Genomic DNA, 16098 nt, shown 5'->3' with positions numbered 1-16098 from the left:
CACGCTTCAGAAGCTTTGCAATTTTAAGAGTGCTGCATCCCTCTGCAAGATATCTCACTATTTTTTACTTTTCTGAGCCTGTCAAGTCCTTCTTTTGACCCATTTTGCCAATGGAAAGGAAGTTGCCTAATAATTATGCACACCTAATATAGGGTGTTGATGTCATTAGTCCACACCCCTTCTCATTACAGAGATGCACATCATCTAATATGCTTAATTGGTAGTAGGCTTTCGAGCCTATACAGCTTGGAGTAAGACAACATGCATAAAGAGGGTGATGTGGTCAAAATACTCATTTGCCTAATAATTCTGCACGCAGTGTATATTGTTATATATAGATGTGTGTATGCCCCTTATATTACATACATCTATATATATAGATATATAGATATATATATATAGATATATATAGATACTTATATAGCCCTATATGCGGCCAGAGTAGATGACCCCAGTCACCCCCCCCCCCCCCCCCAGTCTAATCCTCCTGCATTCCTACTAGGGAAGTGACACCAGATGGCTGGACAATTATGTCCAGCTCTGGGTCACTTCAAAAGGCAAGGGATCATTTAAGATCTTCTTGCCTTTTGGCAAAACATCTCCAGCAGGGCTGGACATGCCCCCACCATCCTCAGGGGGCCAGTCACCCTCCTGTTGAAGAGGGGGAAGGTGGCCTGCTTTTGGGCTTATATTAGCCAAGCCAGGACAAATGCTCTCTCTCTTGGAACTGAACAACAAACAGAGACACACATGGGAGCAGCTCCATGAAGGAAGATGGACCGAACAGTTCCCCATGGAGGAAGTTGAGACAAACAAGCTGGCTAAGTAGCAGTAACCCCTGCTCTGCAACCCCCTGTATCCCACCTGATATTTAACACCTTGATCCTGCCCAGCAGATCCCATTTACCCCTGGCCTGCTTTAACCCCTGCATTCCCCGTTATCACCTGCCTTGTACTCCTACAGCAGTGTGTGCTATACCTGCTGTACCCCTGTACCAGCCCTGACCCTGTGTTAACCCACCAATCTTGTGTTAACCCTTGCTGTATTCCAGGGCTACATCCCTGTCTATATCCCTGGCCTGCAAGTATTAACCCTTGCAGTGCCACCATTTGTGTTTTACCCATTGTACCCCGTAGTGAGTAGCCAGGCGGGTGGGTTGCTGGTATTAATATATGTATGAGTGTAATGTATAGATAGTGTGTGGGGTGGAATTGGGAATTGACTTGTGTAGTGCAGTTAGGTTTGTATTGTTATAGTGTGATTATATATATTACTGTGTGCTGCTATAAATATATATATATCTATTACATTGATATAGCTATATAATTATAAGCAATTATTAGACTGTAGACGTGTAGTGTGTTAATAAATACCTTTTATTTAAGCACAGCATATAGTCTTTTTGTTGTATTAGGCGCCGCAGCAATAGCCGCATGTAGTTCAGTATAGAGTAAGGCAATTGAGCAAATTGTAAGCCTTATTTTAGGTATAAATAGGCGGAGTCATCACTAGACGGCTTACGCCTATTTATGAATATTAATTATTGGTATTATCCAAAATATCAATAATTAATACCTCCCTTAACATTGGCGGGACAGCCAGGAGGCAGGATAGATAGGCGGAGTCACAGTAGATGATTGTACGCCTATTTATTAATATTAATTATTGAGATTACCCTAAATTTCAATAATTAATATTTCCCTTAACAGCTCCAACTAAGACTTCTTTTCCACACACTACCATATCTGTTTGTTTTCCACCATCTTGGGCATTGCCAAGAGCTTACCAAGACTGATCCTTTATATGCTTTTATATGATCTAACTGCTGCTGTATCTGTGCATGTCTTTATCACTGCTATTATTCAGTAAATAATTTATTCACATAGCCATTGTTTAAGCCTATTTATTCCCATACATACATATAAAATAAAACTCACCACACCAACTGACGTAAAGGCTGCCACAATATTAATAAGGGTTGGAATAATATTGAATTTCCCAGCCTGGAGAAAAGAAGAGAACAAAAAACATAAGGCCTGAATGTGGTAAAAAATGTCAAATACAGTTACACAATAAATTCTAGGATGCCAATATTAACCCTTTCAGGACCAAGCCATTTTTCACCTTTCTTCCCAGGTCATTTTTAGCAAATCTGACATTTTATGTGGATATAACTTTAAAACGCTTTTACTTATCCAGGCCATTCTGAGATTGTTTTCTCGTCACATATTGTACTTCAGTACAGTGGTAAAATTGAGTAAAAAAAAATCATTTTTATTTATAAAAAAAATACCAAATTTACCACAAATGTGGAAAAATTAGCAAATTTCCAAATTTCAATTTCAATTTCTCTACTTTTATAATAGATAGTAATAACTCCAAAAATAGTTACTACTTTATATTCCCCATATGTCTACTTCATGCTTGGATCATTTTGTGAATGCCATTTTATTTTTTGGGGACGTTAGAAGGGTTAGAAGTATAGAAGCAAATCTTGAAAGTTTTCAGAAAATTTCCAAAACCCACTTTTTGATGACCAGTTCAGGTCTGAAGTCACTTTATAAAGCTTACATAATAGAAACTACCCAAAAATTACCCCATTTTAGAAACTACACCCCTCAAGGTATTCAAAACTGATTTTACAAACTTTGTTAACCCTTTAGGTGTTCCACAAGAATTAATGGAAAATGGAGATGAAATTTCACTTTTTTAGCAGATTTTCCATTTTGATAAATTTTTTCCACTAACAAAGCAAGGGTTAACAGCCAAACAAAACTAAATATTTATTGCCCTGATTCTTTAGTTTACAGAAACACCCCATATGTGCTCGTAAACTGCTGTACGGGCACACGGCATTGTGCAGAAGGAAAGGAATGCTATATGGTTTTTGGAAAGCAGATTTCACTGGCATAATTTTAAGCTGCCATGTCACATTTGAAGACCCCCTGATGCACCCCTAGAGTAGAAACTCCAAAAAAGTGACCCCATTTTAGAAACTACATCCCTCAAGGTAATCAAAACTGATTTTAGAAACTTTGTGGTGTTCCACAAGAATTAATGCAAAATGGAGATGAAATTTCAGAATTTAACTTTTTAGGCAGATTTTCCATTTTAATAATTTTTTTCCACTAACAAAGCAAGGGTTAACAGCCAAACAAAACTCAATATTTATTGCCCTGATTCTGTAGTTCACGTATGTGGTCGGAAAACTGCTGTACAGGCACACGGCATTGCGCAGAAGGAAAGGAACGCCATATGGTTTTTCGAAGGAAGATTTCAATGGGATAATTTTAAGCTGCCATGTGACATTTGAAGATCCCCTGATGCACCCCTAGAGTAGAAACTCCCAAAAAATGACCCAATTTTGGAAACTACGGGATAAGGTTGCAGTTTTGTACTATTTTAGGGTACATATGATTTTTGATTGCTCTATATTACACTTTTTGTGAGGCAAGATAACAAAAAATAGCTGTTTTGGCACTGTTTTTATTTTTTGTTATTTACAATGTTCATCTGACAGGTTAGATCATGCTGTATCATATTCTGAGAGCCCTAGTTTTTTTTTTTGGGGGCGATTGTCTTAGGTAGCGTATCATTTTTTGCGGGATGAGATGACGGTTTGATTGGTACTATTTTGGGGTGCACATGACTTTTTGATCGCTTGGTATTGCACTTTTTGTGATGTAAGGTGGCAAAAAATTGCTTTTTTGACACTTTTTATTTTTTTATTTTTTACAGTGTTCACCTGAGGGGTTAGGTCATGTGATATTTTTATAGAGCAGGTTGTTATGGACGTGGCAATACCTAATATGTATACTTTTTTTATTTATGTAAGTTTTACACAATGATATCATTTTTGAAACAAAAAAAATCATGTTTGAGAGCCATAGTCTGAGAGCCATAGTTTTTTTTTAGTTTTTGGGCGATTATCTTAGGTAGGGTATCATTTTTGAGGGATGAGATGACGGTTTGATTGGCACTATTTTGGCGGTGCATATGACTTTTTTATCACTTGCTATTACACTTTTTGTGATGTAAGGTGACCCAAAATGGCTTTTTTGACACCGTTTTAATTTTTTACGTTGTTCACCTGAGGGGTTAGGTCATGTGATATTTTTATAGAGGAGGTCTTTATGGACATGGCAATACCTAATATGTATACTTTCTTTTATTTATGTAAGTTTTGCACAATGATATCATTTTTAAAACAAAAATAAATCATGTTTTAGTGTCTCCATAGTCTGTAAGCCATAGTTTTTTCAGTTTTTGGGTGATTGTCTTAGGTAGGGGCTCATTTTTTGAGGGATGAGGTGATGGTTAGATTGGTACTATTTTAGGGGGCATGTGCCTTTTTAATCGCTTGGTGTTGCACTTTTAGTGATGTAAGGTGACAAAAAAATGTTTTTTTTAAGCACAGTTTTTATTTTATTTTTTTGACGGTATTCACCTGAGGGGTTAGGTCATGTGATATTTTTATAGAGCCGGTCGATACGGATGCGGCGATACCTAATATGTCTTTTTTCCCTATTTTTTACAAACGTTTTTTATTTACTTTTTTTTATTTTTTTTTAAACTTTATTTTTTTCACTTTATTTTTTTGTCCCACTCTGGGACTTCAACTTTTGGGGGTCTGATCCACTTTACAATGCATCACAATACTTCTATATTGTGATGCATTGGCTGTAAGTGTATTGCACACTGTAACACACTTACAGCCTGCTTGCCTGTGAGATCCAGGGGACTGGATCTCACAGGCTCTCCCGGAAGGCAGCCACGATGCCTAAGGAAGGTGCGCCTTTCCTGCCATCGGGTCCCCGTCATAGCAGCGTGGGGACCCGATGGCTGCTTCCTCCCTGCACGGACATCGCACGTGCCGCGTTCAGCGCTGACCGCGGCCGTGCATGGGTTAATGCGCCAGCATCGGTGATTTCACCGATGCTGGTGCATACAACAGGGGTCCGGCTATCAGTAACTGCCGGACTCCTGCCGCGGATCGGACGGCCGCAGCTCCTGCACCCGCCCGATCGGTGCGCCGTATATGCGCTATATGCGCTGGGTGTTAAGTGACATCTAATTGTGCCGTACATGTACAGTGCTGGGTGTTAAGGGCTTAAAGGTGTTCTGTCTTCACAGACAACCCATTTAACCACTTAAGGACCAAGCTAATTTTGGCCTAAAGGACCAATAGAATTTTTTCTGATTCTGTCAGCTAAAACTTTTTTTTATTTTTAAAGCCACTAAGCAATTTGATGCCTTTTTTTCGAACATAAAAACATAAAATGACATCAGAAGAAGACCACAAAGTCTCAGAACAAGACCACAAAGTCTTAGATCTAATTTGCTTACTACGTATCTTAGGATAGACGTGTGTTTATCCCAGGCATGTTTAAATTCACTTACTGTCAAATATTTCTATACATCATGGTCCCCTTGGCTGGCTAAATTCCCTATGCCCCGGTAGTCAAGCTTCCCTATCCGGATCCTTGAATGACTCTTTTTAGTGGCCTGGAATGGTTCAACTTATGTAGGAATTTATATGTCCTCGATGTCTTTTCATCAGTTTCTTTTCCCCATATTCTCTTTCTTCCCCTTTTCCTCCCTTTAGAATTTTCCTTGTTGGTTACCAAATATATTATTGTTTTGGTTCTTTCCTTAATGTTATCCTAAGTTCTACGTTGGCAGCATCCGAGCGGGTGCCGTAGGACTTCATACAATATTAAAAATTGTCAAATTACCAAGTGGTGGCTGCGTCCAACTATCATGAGACATATGTGTATTTATCACTTATGTGTGGCTGTGTCCACAATACATCTGCTACCATGTTTTATTCATATTTGACAATAAAAATTTTCTTGAGAAAAAAAAAAATTCACTTACTGTCGATTTACGAACCACATCTGCTGGTAGTCTGTTCCAAGCCTCAACTACTCTTTTGGCGTAAAAATATTTCCTGGCATTGGTCATGATTAGTGTTGAGTAGAGTTGAGCGAACACCTGGATGTTCGGGTTCGAGAAGTTCGGCCGAACTTCCCGGAAATGTTCGGGTTCGGGATCCGAACCCGACCCGAACTTCGTCCCGAACCCCATTGAAGTCAATGGGGACCCAAACTTTTCGGCACTAAAAAGGCTGTAAAACAGCCGAGGAAAGAGCTAGAGGGCTGCAAAAGGCAGCAATATGTAGGTAAATCCCCTGCAAACAAATGTGGATAGGGAAATGAATTAAAATAAAAATAAAAAAAATAAAAATTAACCAATATCAATTGGACAGAGGTCCCATAGCAGAGAATCTGGCTTCACGTCAGCAGAGAATCAGTCTCTTCATGCCATAGCAGAGAATCTGGCTTCATGTCAGCAGAGAATCAGTCTTCATGTCATAGCAGAGAATCAGGCTTCACGTCACCCACCACTGGAACAGGCCACTGTCACATATTTAGGCCCAGGCACCCAGGCAGAGGAGAGAGGTCCCGTTACAGAGAATCTGGCTTCATGTCAGCACAGAATCAATTTTCATGTCATAGCAGAGAATCAGGCTTCACGTCACCCACCACTGGAACAGGCCACTGTCACATATTTAGGCCCAGGCACCCAGGCAGAGGAGAGAGGTCCCGTAACAGAGAATCTGGCTTCATGTCAGCACAGAATCAGTCTTCATGTTATAGCAGAGAAACAGGCTTCACGTCACCCACCACTGGAACAGGCCACTGTCACATATTTAGGCCCCGGCACCCAGGCAGAGGAGAGAGGTCCCATAACAGAGAATCTGGCTTCATGTCAGCACAGAATCAGTCTTCATGTCATAGCAGAGAATCAGGCTTCACGTCACCCACCACTGAAACAGGCCACTGTCACATATTTAGGCCCAGGCACCCAGGCAGAGGAGAGAGGTCCCGTAACAGAGAATCTGGCTTCATGTCAGCACAGAATCAGTCTTCATGTTATAGCAGAGAATCAGGCTTCACGTCACCCACCACTGGAACAGACCACTGTCACATATTTAGGCCCCGGCACCCAGACAGAGGAGAGAGGTCCCGTAACAGAGAATCTGGCTTCATGTCATAGCAGATAATCAGGCTTCACGTCACTCACCACTGGAACAGGCCACTGTCACATATTTAGGCCCAGGCACCCAGGCAGAGGAGAGAGGTCCCGTAACAGAGAATCTGGCTTCATGTCAGCACAGAATAAGTCTTCATGTTATAGCAGAGAATCAGGCTTCACGTCACCCACCACTGGAACAGGCCACTGTCACATATTTAGGCCCCGGTACCCAGGCAGAGGAGAGAGGTCCCGTAACAGAGAATCTGGCTTCATGTCAGCACAGAATCAGTCTTTATGTCATAGCAGAGAATCAGGCTTCACGTCACCCACCACTGGAACAGGCCACTGTCACATATTTAGGCCCAGGCACCCAGGCAGAGGAGAGAGGTCCCGTAACAGAGAATCTGGCTTCATGTCAGCACAGAATCAGTCTTCATGTTATAGCAGAGAATCAGGCTTCACGTCACCCACCACTGGAACAGGCCACTGTCACATATTTAGGCCCCGGCACCCAGACAGAGGAGAGAGGTCCCGTAACAGAGAATCTGGCTTCATGTCAGCACAGAATCAGTCTTCATGTTATAGCAGAGAATCAGGCTTCACGTCACCCACCACTGGAACAGGCCGCTGTCACATATTTAGGCCCCGGCACTTAGAGGAGAGAGGTCCCGTAACAGAGAATCTGGCTTCATGTCAGCACAGAATCAGTCTTCATGTTATAGCAGAGAATCAGGCTTCACGTCACCCACCACTGGAACAATCCACTGTCACATACTTAGGCCCCGGCACCAAGACAGAGGAGAGAGTCATTCAACTTTGGGTTGCCCCGCAATATAATGGTAAAATGAAAATAAAAATAGGATTGAATGAGGAAGTGCCCTGGAGTACAATAATATATTGTTAAGGGGAGGTAGTTAATGTCTAATCTGCACAAGGGATGGACAGGTCCTGTGGGATCCATGCCTGGTTCATTTTTATGAACGTCAGCTTGTCCACATTGGCTGTAGACAGGCGGCTGCGTTTGTTTGTAATGACGCCCCCTGCCGTGCTGAATACACGTTCAGACAAAACGCTGGCCGCCGGGCAGGCCAGCACCTCCAAGGCATAAAAGGCTAGCTCTGGCCACGTGGACAATTTGGAGACCCAGAAGTTGAATGGGGCCGAACCATCAGTCAGTACGTGGAGGGGTGTGCACAGGTACTGTTCCACCATCTTATTGAAATGTTGCCTCCTGCTAACATGTTCCGTATCAGGTGGTGGTGCAGTTAGCTGTGGCGTGGTGACAAAACTTTTCCACATCTCTGCCATGCTAACCTTGCCCTCAGAGGAGCTGGCCGTGACACAGCTGCGTTGGCGACCTCTTGCTCCTCCTCTGCCTTCACCTTGGGCTTCCACTTGTTCCCCTGTGACATTTGGGAATGCTCTCAGTAGCGCGTCTACCAATGTGCGCTTGTACTCGCGCATCTTACTATTACGCTCCAGTGCATGAAGTAAGGTGGGCACATTGTCTTTGTACCGTGGATCCAGCAGGGTGGCAACCCAGTAGTCCGCACACGTTAAAATGTGGGCAACTCTGCTGTCGTTGCGCAGGCACTGCAGCATGTAGTCGCTCATGTGTGCCAGGCTGCCCAGAGGTAAGGACAAGTTGTCCTCTGTGGGAGGCGTATCGTCATCGTCCTGCGTTTCCCCCCAGCCACGCATCAGTGATGGGCCCGAGCTGCGTTGGGTGCCAGCCCGCTGTGAACCTGCTTCATCCTCATCCTCCTCCACCTCCTCCTCATCCTCGTCCTCCTCCCGTGGTGGGCCCTGTCTGGCCACATTTGTACCTGGCCTCTGCTGTTGCAAAAAAACTCCCTCTGAGTCACTTCGAAGAGACTGGCCTGAAAGTGCTAAAAATGACCCCTCTTCCTCCTCCTCCTCCTGGGCCACCTCCTCTTCCATCATCGCCCTAAGTGTTTTCTCAAGGAGACATAGAAGTGGTATTGTAACGCTGATAACGGCGTCATCGCCACTGGCCATGTTGGTGGAGTACTCAAAACAGCGCAACAGGGCACACAGGTCTCGCATGGAGGCCCAGTCATTGGTGGTGAAGTGGGGCTGATCCGCAGTGCGACTGACCTGTGCGTGCTGCCACTATGGCCTGCTGCTGCTCGCACAGTCTGTCCAGCATGTGCAAGGTGGAGTTCCACCTGGTGGGCACGTCGCATATGAGGCGGTGAGCGGGAAGGCCGAAGTTACGCTGTAGGTCAGACAGGCGAGCAGCGGCAGGGTGTGAACGCCGGAAGCGCGAACAGACGGCCCGCACTTTATGCAGCAGCTCTGACATGTCGGGGTAGTTGTGAATGAACTTCTGCACCACCAAATTCAGCACATGCGCCAGGCAAGGGATGTGCGTCAAACCGGCTAGTCCCAGAGCTGCAACGAGATTTCGCCCATTATCGCACACCACCAGGCCGGGCTTGAGGCTCACCGGCAGCAACCACTCGTCGGTCTGTTGTTCTATACCCCGCCACAACTCCTGTGCGGTGTGGGGCCTGTCCCCCAAACATATGAGTTTCAGAACGGCCTGCTGACGTTTACCCCGGGCTGTGCTGAAGTTGGTGGTGAAGGTGTGTGGCTGACTGGATGAGCAGGTGGAAGAAGAGGAGGAGGAAGCTGAGTAGGAGGAGGAGGAGACAGGAGGCAAAGAATGTTGCCCTGCGATCCTTGGCGGTGGAAGGACGTGCACCAAACAGCTCTCCGCCTGGGGCCCAGCAGCCACTACATTTACCCAGTGTGCAGTTAGCGAGATATAGCGTCCCTGGCCGTGCTTACTGGTCCACGTATCTGTGGTTAGGTGGACCTTGCCACAGATGGCGTTGCGCAGTGCACACTTGATTTTATCGGATACTTGGTTGTGCAGGGAAGGCACGGCTCTCTTGGAGAAGTAGTGCCGGCTGGGAACAACATACTGTGGGACAGGAAGCGACATGAGCTGTTTGAAGCTGTCTGTCTCCACCAGCCTAAATGACAGCATTTCATAGGCCAGTAGTTTAGAAATGCTGGCATTCAGGGCCAGGGATCGAGGGTGGCTAGGTGGGAATTTACGCTTTCTCTCAAATGTTTGTGAGATGGAGAGCTGAACGCTGCCGTGTGACATGGTTGAGATGCTTGGTGACGCAGGTGGTGGTGTTGGTGGTACATCCCATGTTTGCTGGGCGGCAAGTGCCAACGTCCCTCCAGAGGCGGAGGAAGAGGCCGAGGTGGCGGCAGCAGCAGAAGAGGCCGAGGCGGCAGCAGCAGAAGAGGTAGCAGGGGGAGCCTGAGTGACTTCCTTGTTTTTAAGGTGTTTACTCCACTGCAGTTCATGCTTTGCATGCAGGTGCCTGGTCATGCAGGTTGTGCTAAGGTTCAGAACGTTAATGCCTCGCTTCAGGCTCTGATGGCACAGCGTGCAAACCACTCGGGTCTTGTCGTCAGCACATTGTTTGAAGAAGTGCCATGCCAGGGAACTCCTTCAAGCTGCCTTTGGGGTGCTCGGTCCCAGATGGCGGCGGTCAGTAGCAGGCGGAGTCTCTTGGCGGCGGGTGTTCTGATTTTGCCCACTGCTCCCTCTTTGTCTTTTGCTACGCTGTTGGCTCGGTCTCACCACTGCCTCTTCCTCCGAACTGTGAAAGTCAGTGGCACGACCTTCATTCCATGTGGGGTCTAGGACCTCATCGTCCCCTGCATCGTCTTCCACCCAGTCTTGATACCTGACCTCCTGTTCAGTCTGCACACTGCAGAAAGATGCAGCAGTTGGCACCTGTGTTTCGTCATCATCATAGACGTGCTGAGGTGGTATTCCCATGTCCTCATCAACAGGAAACATAAGTGGTTGTGCGTTAGTGCATTCTATCTCTTCCACCCCTGGGGAAGGGCTAGGTGGATGCCCTTGGGAAACCCTGGCAGCAGAGTCTTCAAACAGCATAAGAGACTGCTGCATAACTTGAGGCTCAGACAGTTTCCCTGATATGCATGGGGGTGATGTGACAGACTGATGGGCTTGGTTTTCATGCGCCATCTGTGCGCTTTCTGCAGAAGACTGGGTGGGAGATAATGTGAACGTGCTGGATGCACTGTCGGCCACCCAATTGACTAATGCCTGTACCTGCTCAGGCCTTACCATCCTTAGAACGGCATTGGGCCCCACCAAATATCCCTGTAAATTCTGGCGGCTACTGGGACCTGAGGTAGTTGGTACACTAGGACGTGTGGCTGTGGCAGAACGGCCACGTCCTCTCCCAGCACCAGAGGGTCCACTAACACCACCACAACCATGTCCACGTCCGCGTCCCTTACTAGATGTTTTCCTCATTGTTACCGTTCACCACAATAAGAAAAATATTATTCGGGCCAATGTATTGAATTAAAATTCAGGCCTTTTTTTACAGACACCTAACACTGTCTGGCTATCTATTTAGGTACTGTATTACACTAATACAGGCACACCAGTAATGACAGATTTAGCTGAATATAAATGTGAGGCCTATTTTTTAGGCGCTGTGTGACAGGTATACGTTTAATCACAGAATTAGACTTGTATCTGCACTGTAGCGTGTGTGTTAAGTTTTTCAGAATGACCCTATCAGCACCTTGAATCTAATATACCCTTTTAGGGATAGATTTAAAGTAGGTCTGATACAGCAGAAACCACTAATTTTGAGAATTGCAAATTTGGGAATTGTTTTTCAACCCAGAACAAAAACTGTGCTTTTACGGTCACTAAAAATAACTTGACCAGCTAAAACAGTACTGATTTGGATGAATATAAATGATAGGCCTATTTTTTAGGCGCTGGGTGACAGGCTCAACTTGCCCCTGATGTAGTATATGGCCAAAAAAATAACCACACTATTGATGGTTAAATGCACTTGGGTGACACAGGCTCAGCCTGCACCTGATGTAGTATATGGCCAAAAAATAACCACACTATTGATGGTTAAATGCACTTGATGAAAGCTTGACCCTGATGTAGGATATAGCAAAAAATAACCACACTTTTGATGGTTAAATGCACTTGGTGGTAGCTTGTGCTGGCGTACCACAAGCCACAAAATGGCCGCCGATCACCCCAGAAAAAAGTGACTGAAAAACGCTCTGGGCAGCCTAAAAACACTGAGCAATTGAATAGAAGCAGTTCAATGATCCACAGCTGTAGATCGATCACTGAATGAAGTCTTTTGGAGGAGTTAATCTGCCTAATCTCGCCCTAACGTCGCAGCTGCAACCTCTCCCTACGCTTGTATCAGCAGCGCTACGTGACCCAAGCTTATATAGAGGCTGGGTCACATGGTGCACTGGCCAATCACAGCCATGCCAATAGTAGGCATGGCTGTGATGGCCTCTTGGGGCAAGTAGTATGACGCTTGTTGATTGGCTGCTTTGCAGCCTTTCAAAAAGCGCCAAGAAAGCGCCGAACACCGAACCCGAACCCGGACTTTTACGAAAATGTTCGGGTCCATGTCACGGACACCCCAAAATTCGGTACGAACCCGAACTATACAGTTCGGGTTCGCTCATCCCTAGTGTTGAGCAAATCGAAGTGCGCAAAGTGGACTTCGTTTTGAATTTTAGGGAAAATTCGATTTGCCGCAAAGCCGAATTTCCTCGTGCTTTGTGGTAGCAAATCTAATTTCCCTAAATGGAGGTAAAAAAAAACATAATTTCCCTAAATGGAGGTAAAAAAATCATACTTACCTCATCATTTTCATTGCGATGAGCCGGCCACCACCATCTTGATTGAAGATCTCGCACAAAATCCCATGTGAAGTGACGCATGACGTCAGCACGGGCCAAGCAAGATTTCATGCTAGATCTTCAATCAAGATGGAGGCCGCCATCTCTCCGCAATTAAATGGATGAGGTAAGTATGATTTCATTTATTTTTTTTATACTTTGTTATTACTGTCAGATGCCACAATCAGCTGTGAACGCGGCATCTGAGGGGTACAATGACGGGGTGCGGTGCAATCGCACCCACAACTTACAAAGCAATTTGTCATGAAGCAAATTTTTTTGTAAAATTCGGCAAAGCAGAATACTTCGCTCATAAGTAGTCATGATCTACCACATTTTAGATTATGGCCCCTTGTTCTTGTGCTGGGTTTTTTTTTTTTTTTTTTAATCAAAACACTTCCTTCCTGAACCTTATATATGCCTTTAACATATTGAAAAGGTTTGATCATGTCACCACTTTCCCTTCACAGATTAAGGGGGTCATTTATGTACTTTTGCCGCAGATTCGGTCGCAAAGGGGATTTGTGGTCAAATCTGCAACTTTTCTCCACTCATGCCACGTTTCTGAGGTTACAGAAAACGCAGGTACGGGGCAGGGAAAGGGGTGGGCCGGCCAGCCCGTCTCATTTATCATTTTCCACGCCTGTTGGCAGGGGAGCTGATGTAGATTCACGCAGATTCACCCTATTAACCTAATAACAGTGTTATATTCACGGCATCCCCCCTATTAAAACCGTGCTTACCGTTTGTTCCTTGCTAGCAACGTTGTGGAGAAAAACAACGCGCCCAGGGGCAGCGTTACAACGGCCGTAATCCCGCGCATGCGCGGGCTAAACTGTGATGCCCCGGTCCGACAGTGCTCATTCAATGTGCACGCGCCGATATCACGTTCATTGGCGCATGCGCGGGATTACGGACGGGAGGAGGGAGGTTAGAACAGAGACTAAGGGTGGACAGACGCGGTGGAGGGGGAGTGCCTTCATATGAAAATGACCCAGGGGCCTGGGCACCGGCCGTTGTAACGCCGCCCCTGGGCACCTTTACAGACTAATTTGCATGCGGATTAAAAGTGTTTTTCTCCACAACGATGCTAGCAAGGAACAAACGGTAAGCACAGTTTTAATAGCGGGGATGCCGTGGACATAACACTGTTATTAGGTTAATAGGGTGAATCTGCGTGAAAGACTCCCTTTAAGCAAGTGGCACAGCCAGGAACTAAGTTATGTAGAGGCTGGCGTCTCTACATAACTTTGGTGCATAAAGCGCATGGAACAGGGTTATTAAGACTGGAGTCTAAAACGCCGGTCTTAATAAATGACCCCATAAGTTCTTTAGGTCTGACAGGTTTTTTGATTGAGATCCTCCATCGTGTTTTTTTTTGTAGCGGGCTTTTGCACCTGCTCCATTTTATCTATATCTTTTTGTAGGTGGGGTCTCTAGAACTGGACACAGTATTCCAGATGTGGTCTCACTAGAGCTCTATACAGCGGGATCACAATCTCTTTCTTCCTACTGTTTATACCTCTAGTAATACAGCCAAGCATCCTAGGCTGCCTGCCAACACCGCACACTCATTTTGAAGCTGATATTGGGATCCCTAGATCTTTTTCTTCTGAAAACTGGGGGTGGATGTCATCTGGACCCATGTACCCATTGACCTTTTAAACTTTAAAGAGGACCTTGCATCGGTTCTGACATTACCATGAATAAATATAAATAGCTGGCAGGGTAGGGCATACTGATGACATGTGATATCGCTCTTTTTATTTTCTATGTGCTGCTCCATTCCCCTGCTGTGCCCTCTGTTCTGGTTTCCGGCAAGGTAGGTAAATCCATACCATCGGTACAGGGAGGAGGAGATGTCTCAAGGGGCGTCTCCTCCTCCCTGGCTGTGACGCTCTCCGCTGCGACTGGGCAGCTCACAGCTAGGGAGAAATACATCCGTCTCTTCCTCCCTGTACAGATATGGATATGGATTTACATACCAGGTGGGAAACTAGGCAGTTTCTTCTTCTTGTGATATGATTGGCCTCTTTCTGTTTAGTTTTATACAGTTCTCTCTCAGCTACACTTTCTTTTCTTTTACTATGTTACTTACTTCTCTAATAAACCATAGTGGTCTCTTCCTCATTTTACTCTTGCTAATCTGCTGATGTTTTCCACCCTTTGAATTCCCCTTTTAAACACTCCCCTGTTTGCTTAAAATTAGTCCTTGAAAAGTCTAGCTCTTTCGTAGTAGTGTAAGATTGTTCCCAGTTCGATTTTATATAAATCTATAGGTGGTCACTGGAATCCAAATGTTCTTCCACCTTAACCTCAGATACCAAATCCCCATTTGTGAAGTCTAAATCTAGAATGTTTTCTCCTCTGGCTGGTGATTTCACTAGCTGTTTCAGAGATGTTCCCATAAGCGCATCATTTAGACTTCTGCTCTTGCATGAAACAGCACAGGAGATATTCTAGTCTACACCAGGTATGTTGAAGTCACCCATAACTACAATATCTCAATTTTCTGCCATTTGAGACCTTTCATGCACCAACTTGTTATCATAATCGCCACTTTTCCCTGGAGGCCTATATACTACACCAATCGTAATAATACTTCCCTCTTTAATTTGCATGCAAATCCAAACAGTTGATAGTATTTTGTGAGTCTCCTCAATTACTGTAGATTTAAAGGACATTTGTCACCAAAAATTGTATCTGCCAGTTAAAACTCGATAGTAACACATCTCCTTTTTTTCTAATCTGTTTTTATTTTCTGATTGTATATTTTATTATTTTATTTCCTGAACATGATTATGGGGATGGCCATTTTGCCTGAGCTGTTCTTAACAGCATTTAACAGCATACAAAAAATGCTTTACGGCAGCCCCATGGGCCATAGACACAATGAACAGGTGGGGACCCTATTGACTTCTATGGGAGAGTTTTCTAGGCATTCTCTGTGACTTGTGCAGAGGTCATTGTATAAGGAAGGAATAGATCAGCTCTGACAATCACCTACTGTGAATGGAGGATCCGGTCTTATCTGTACACAGAGGTGATATCATTACAGGCAGGATTAGAATGAGTTAACTGCAGTAAAGTGATCTGTACAAACCAAGAAGTGGCGCCAATTATTAGACATAGTGGCCAGTGCAAAAACTGCAGGATTTTTTGTTTTAGTTGAAATATAAAAAGTGACATGGAAAATTAAAAATAACATCATAAAAATTATTTAAACAGGTCATTTTCTGATGACACATTCCCTTTAAGACTATCCTTGACATAAATGGCTACTCTACCACCTCTTCTGTCTA

At 44.7% G+C, this 16098-nt stretch overlaps 1 protein-coding gene across 1 annotated transcript in view; it reads right to left on the bottom strand.

The window, feature by feature from the left end:
- Nucleotides 1–16098, bottom strand: part of P2RX3 (purinergic receptor P2X 3) — a 121246-nt gene that overhangs the window by 10859 nt on the left and 94289 nt on the right. The window contains exon 10 of the mRNA XM_040437754.1: nt 1939–2004. Within this exon, the coding sequence (XP_040293688.1) occupies nt 1939–2004 (66 nt within the window). The remainder of the gene's footprint in view (nt 1–1938; nt 2005–16098) is intronic.

The sequence above is a fragment of the Bufo bufo genome, chromosome 6 (genome assembly GCF_905171765.1).
Source record: "Bufo bufo chromosome 6, aBufBuf1.1, whole genome shotgun sequence".
NCBI lineage: Eukaryota > Metazoa > Chordata > Amphibia > Anura > Bufonidae > Bufo > Bufo bufo.
This window is presented reverse-complemented; position numbering and strand designations above follow the sequence as displayed.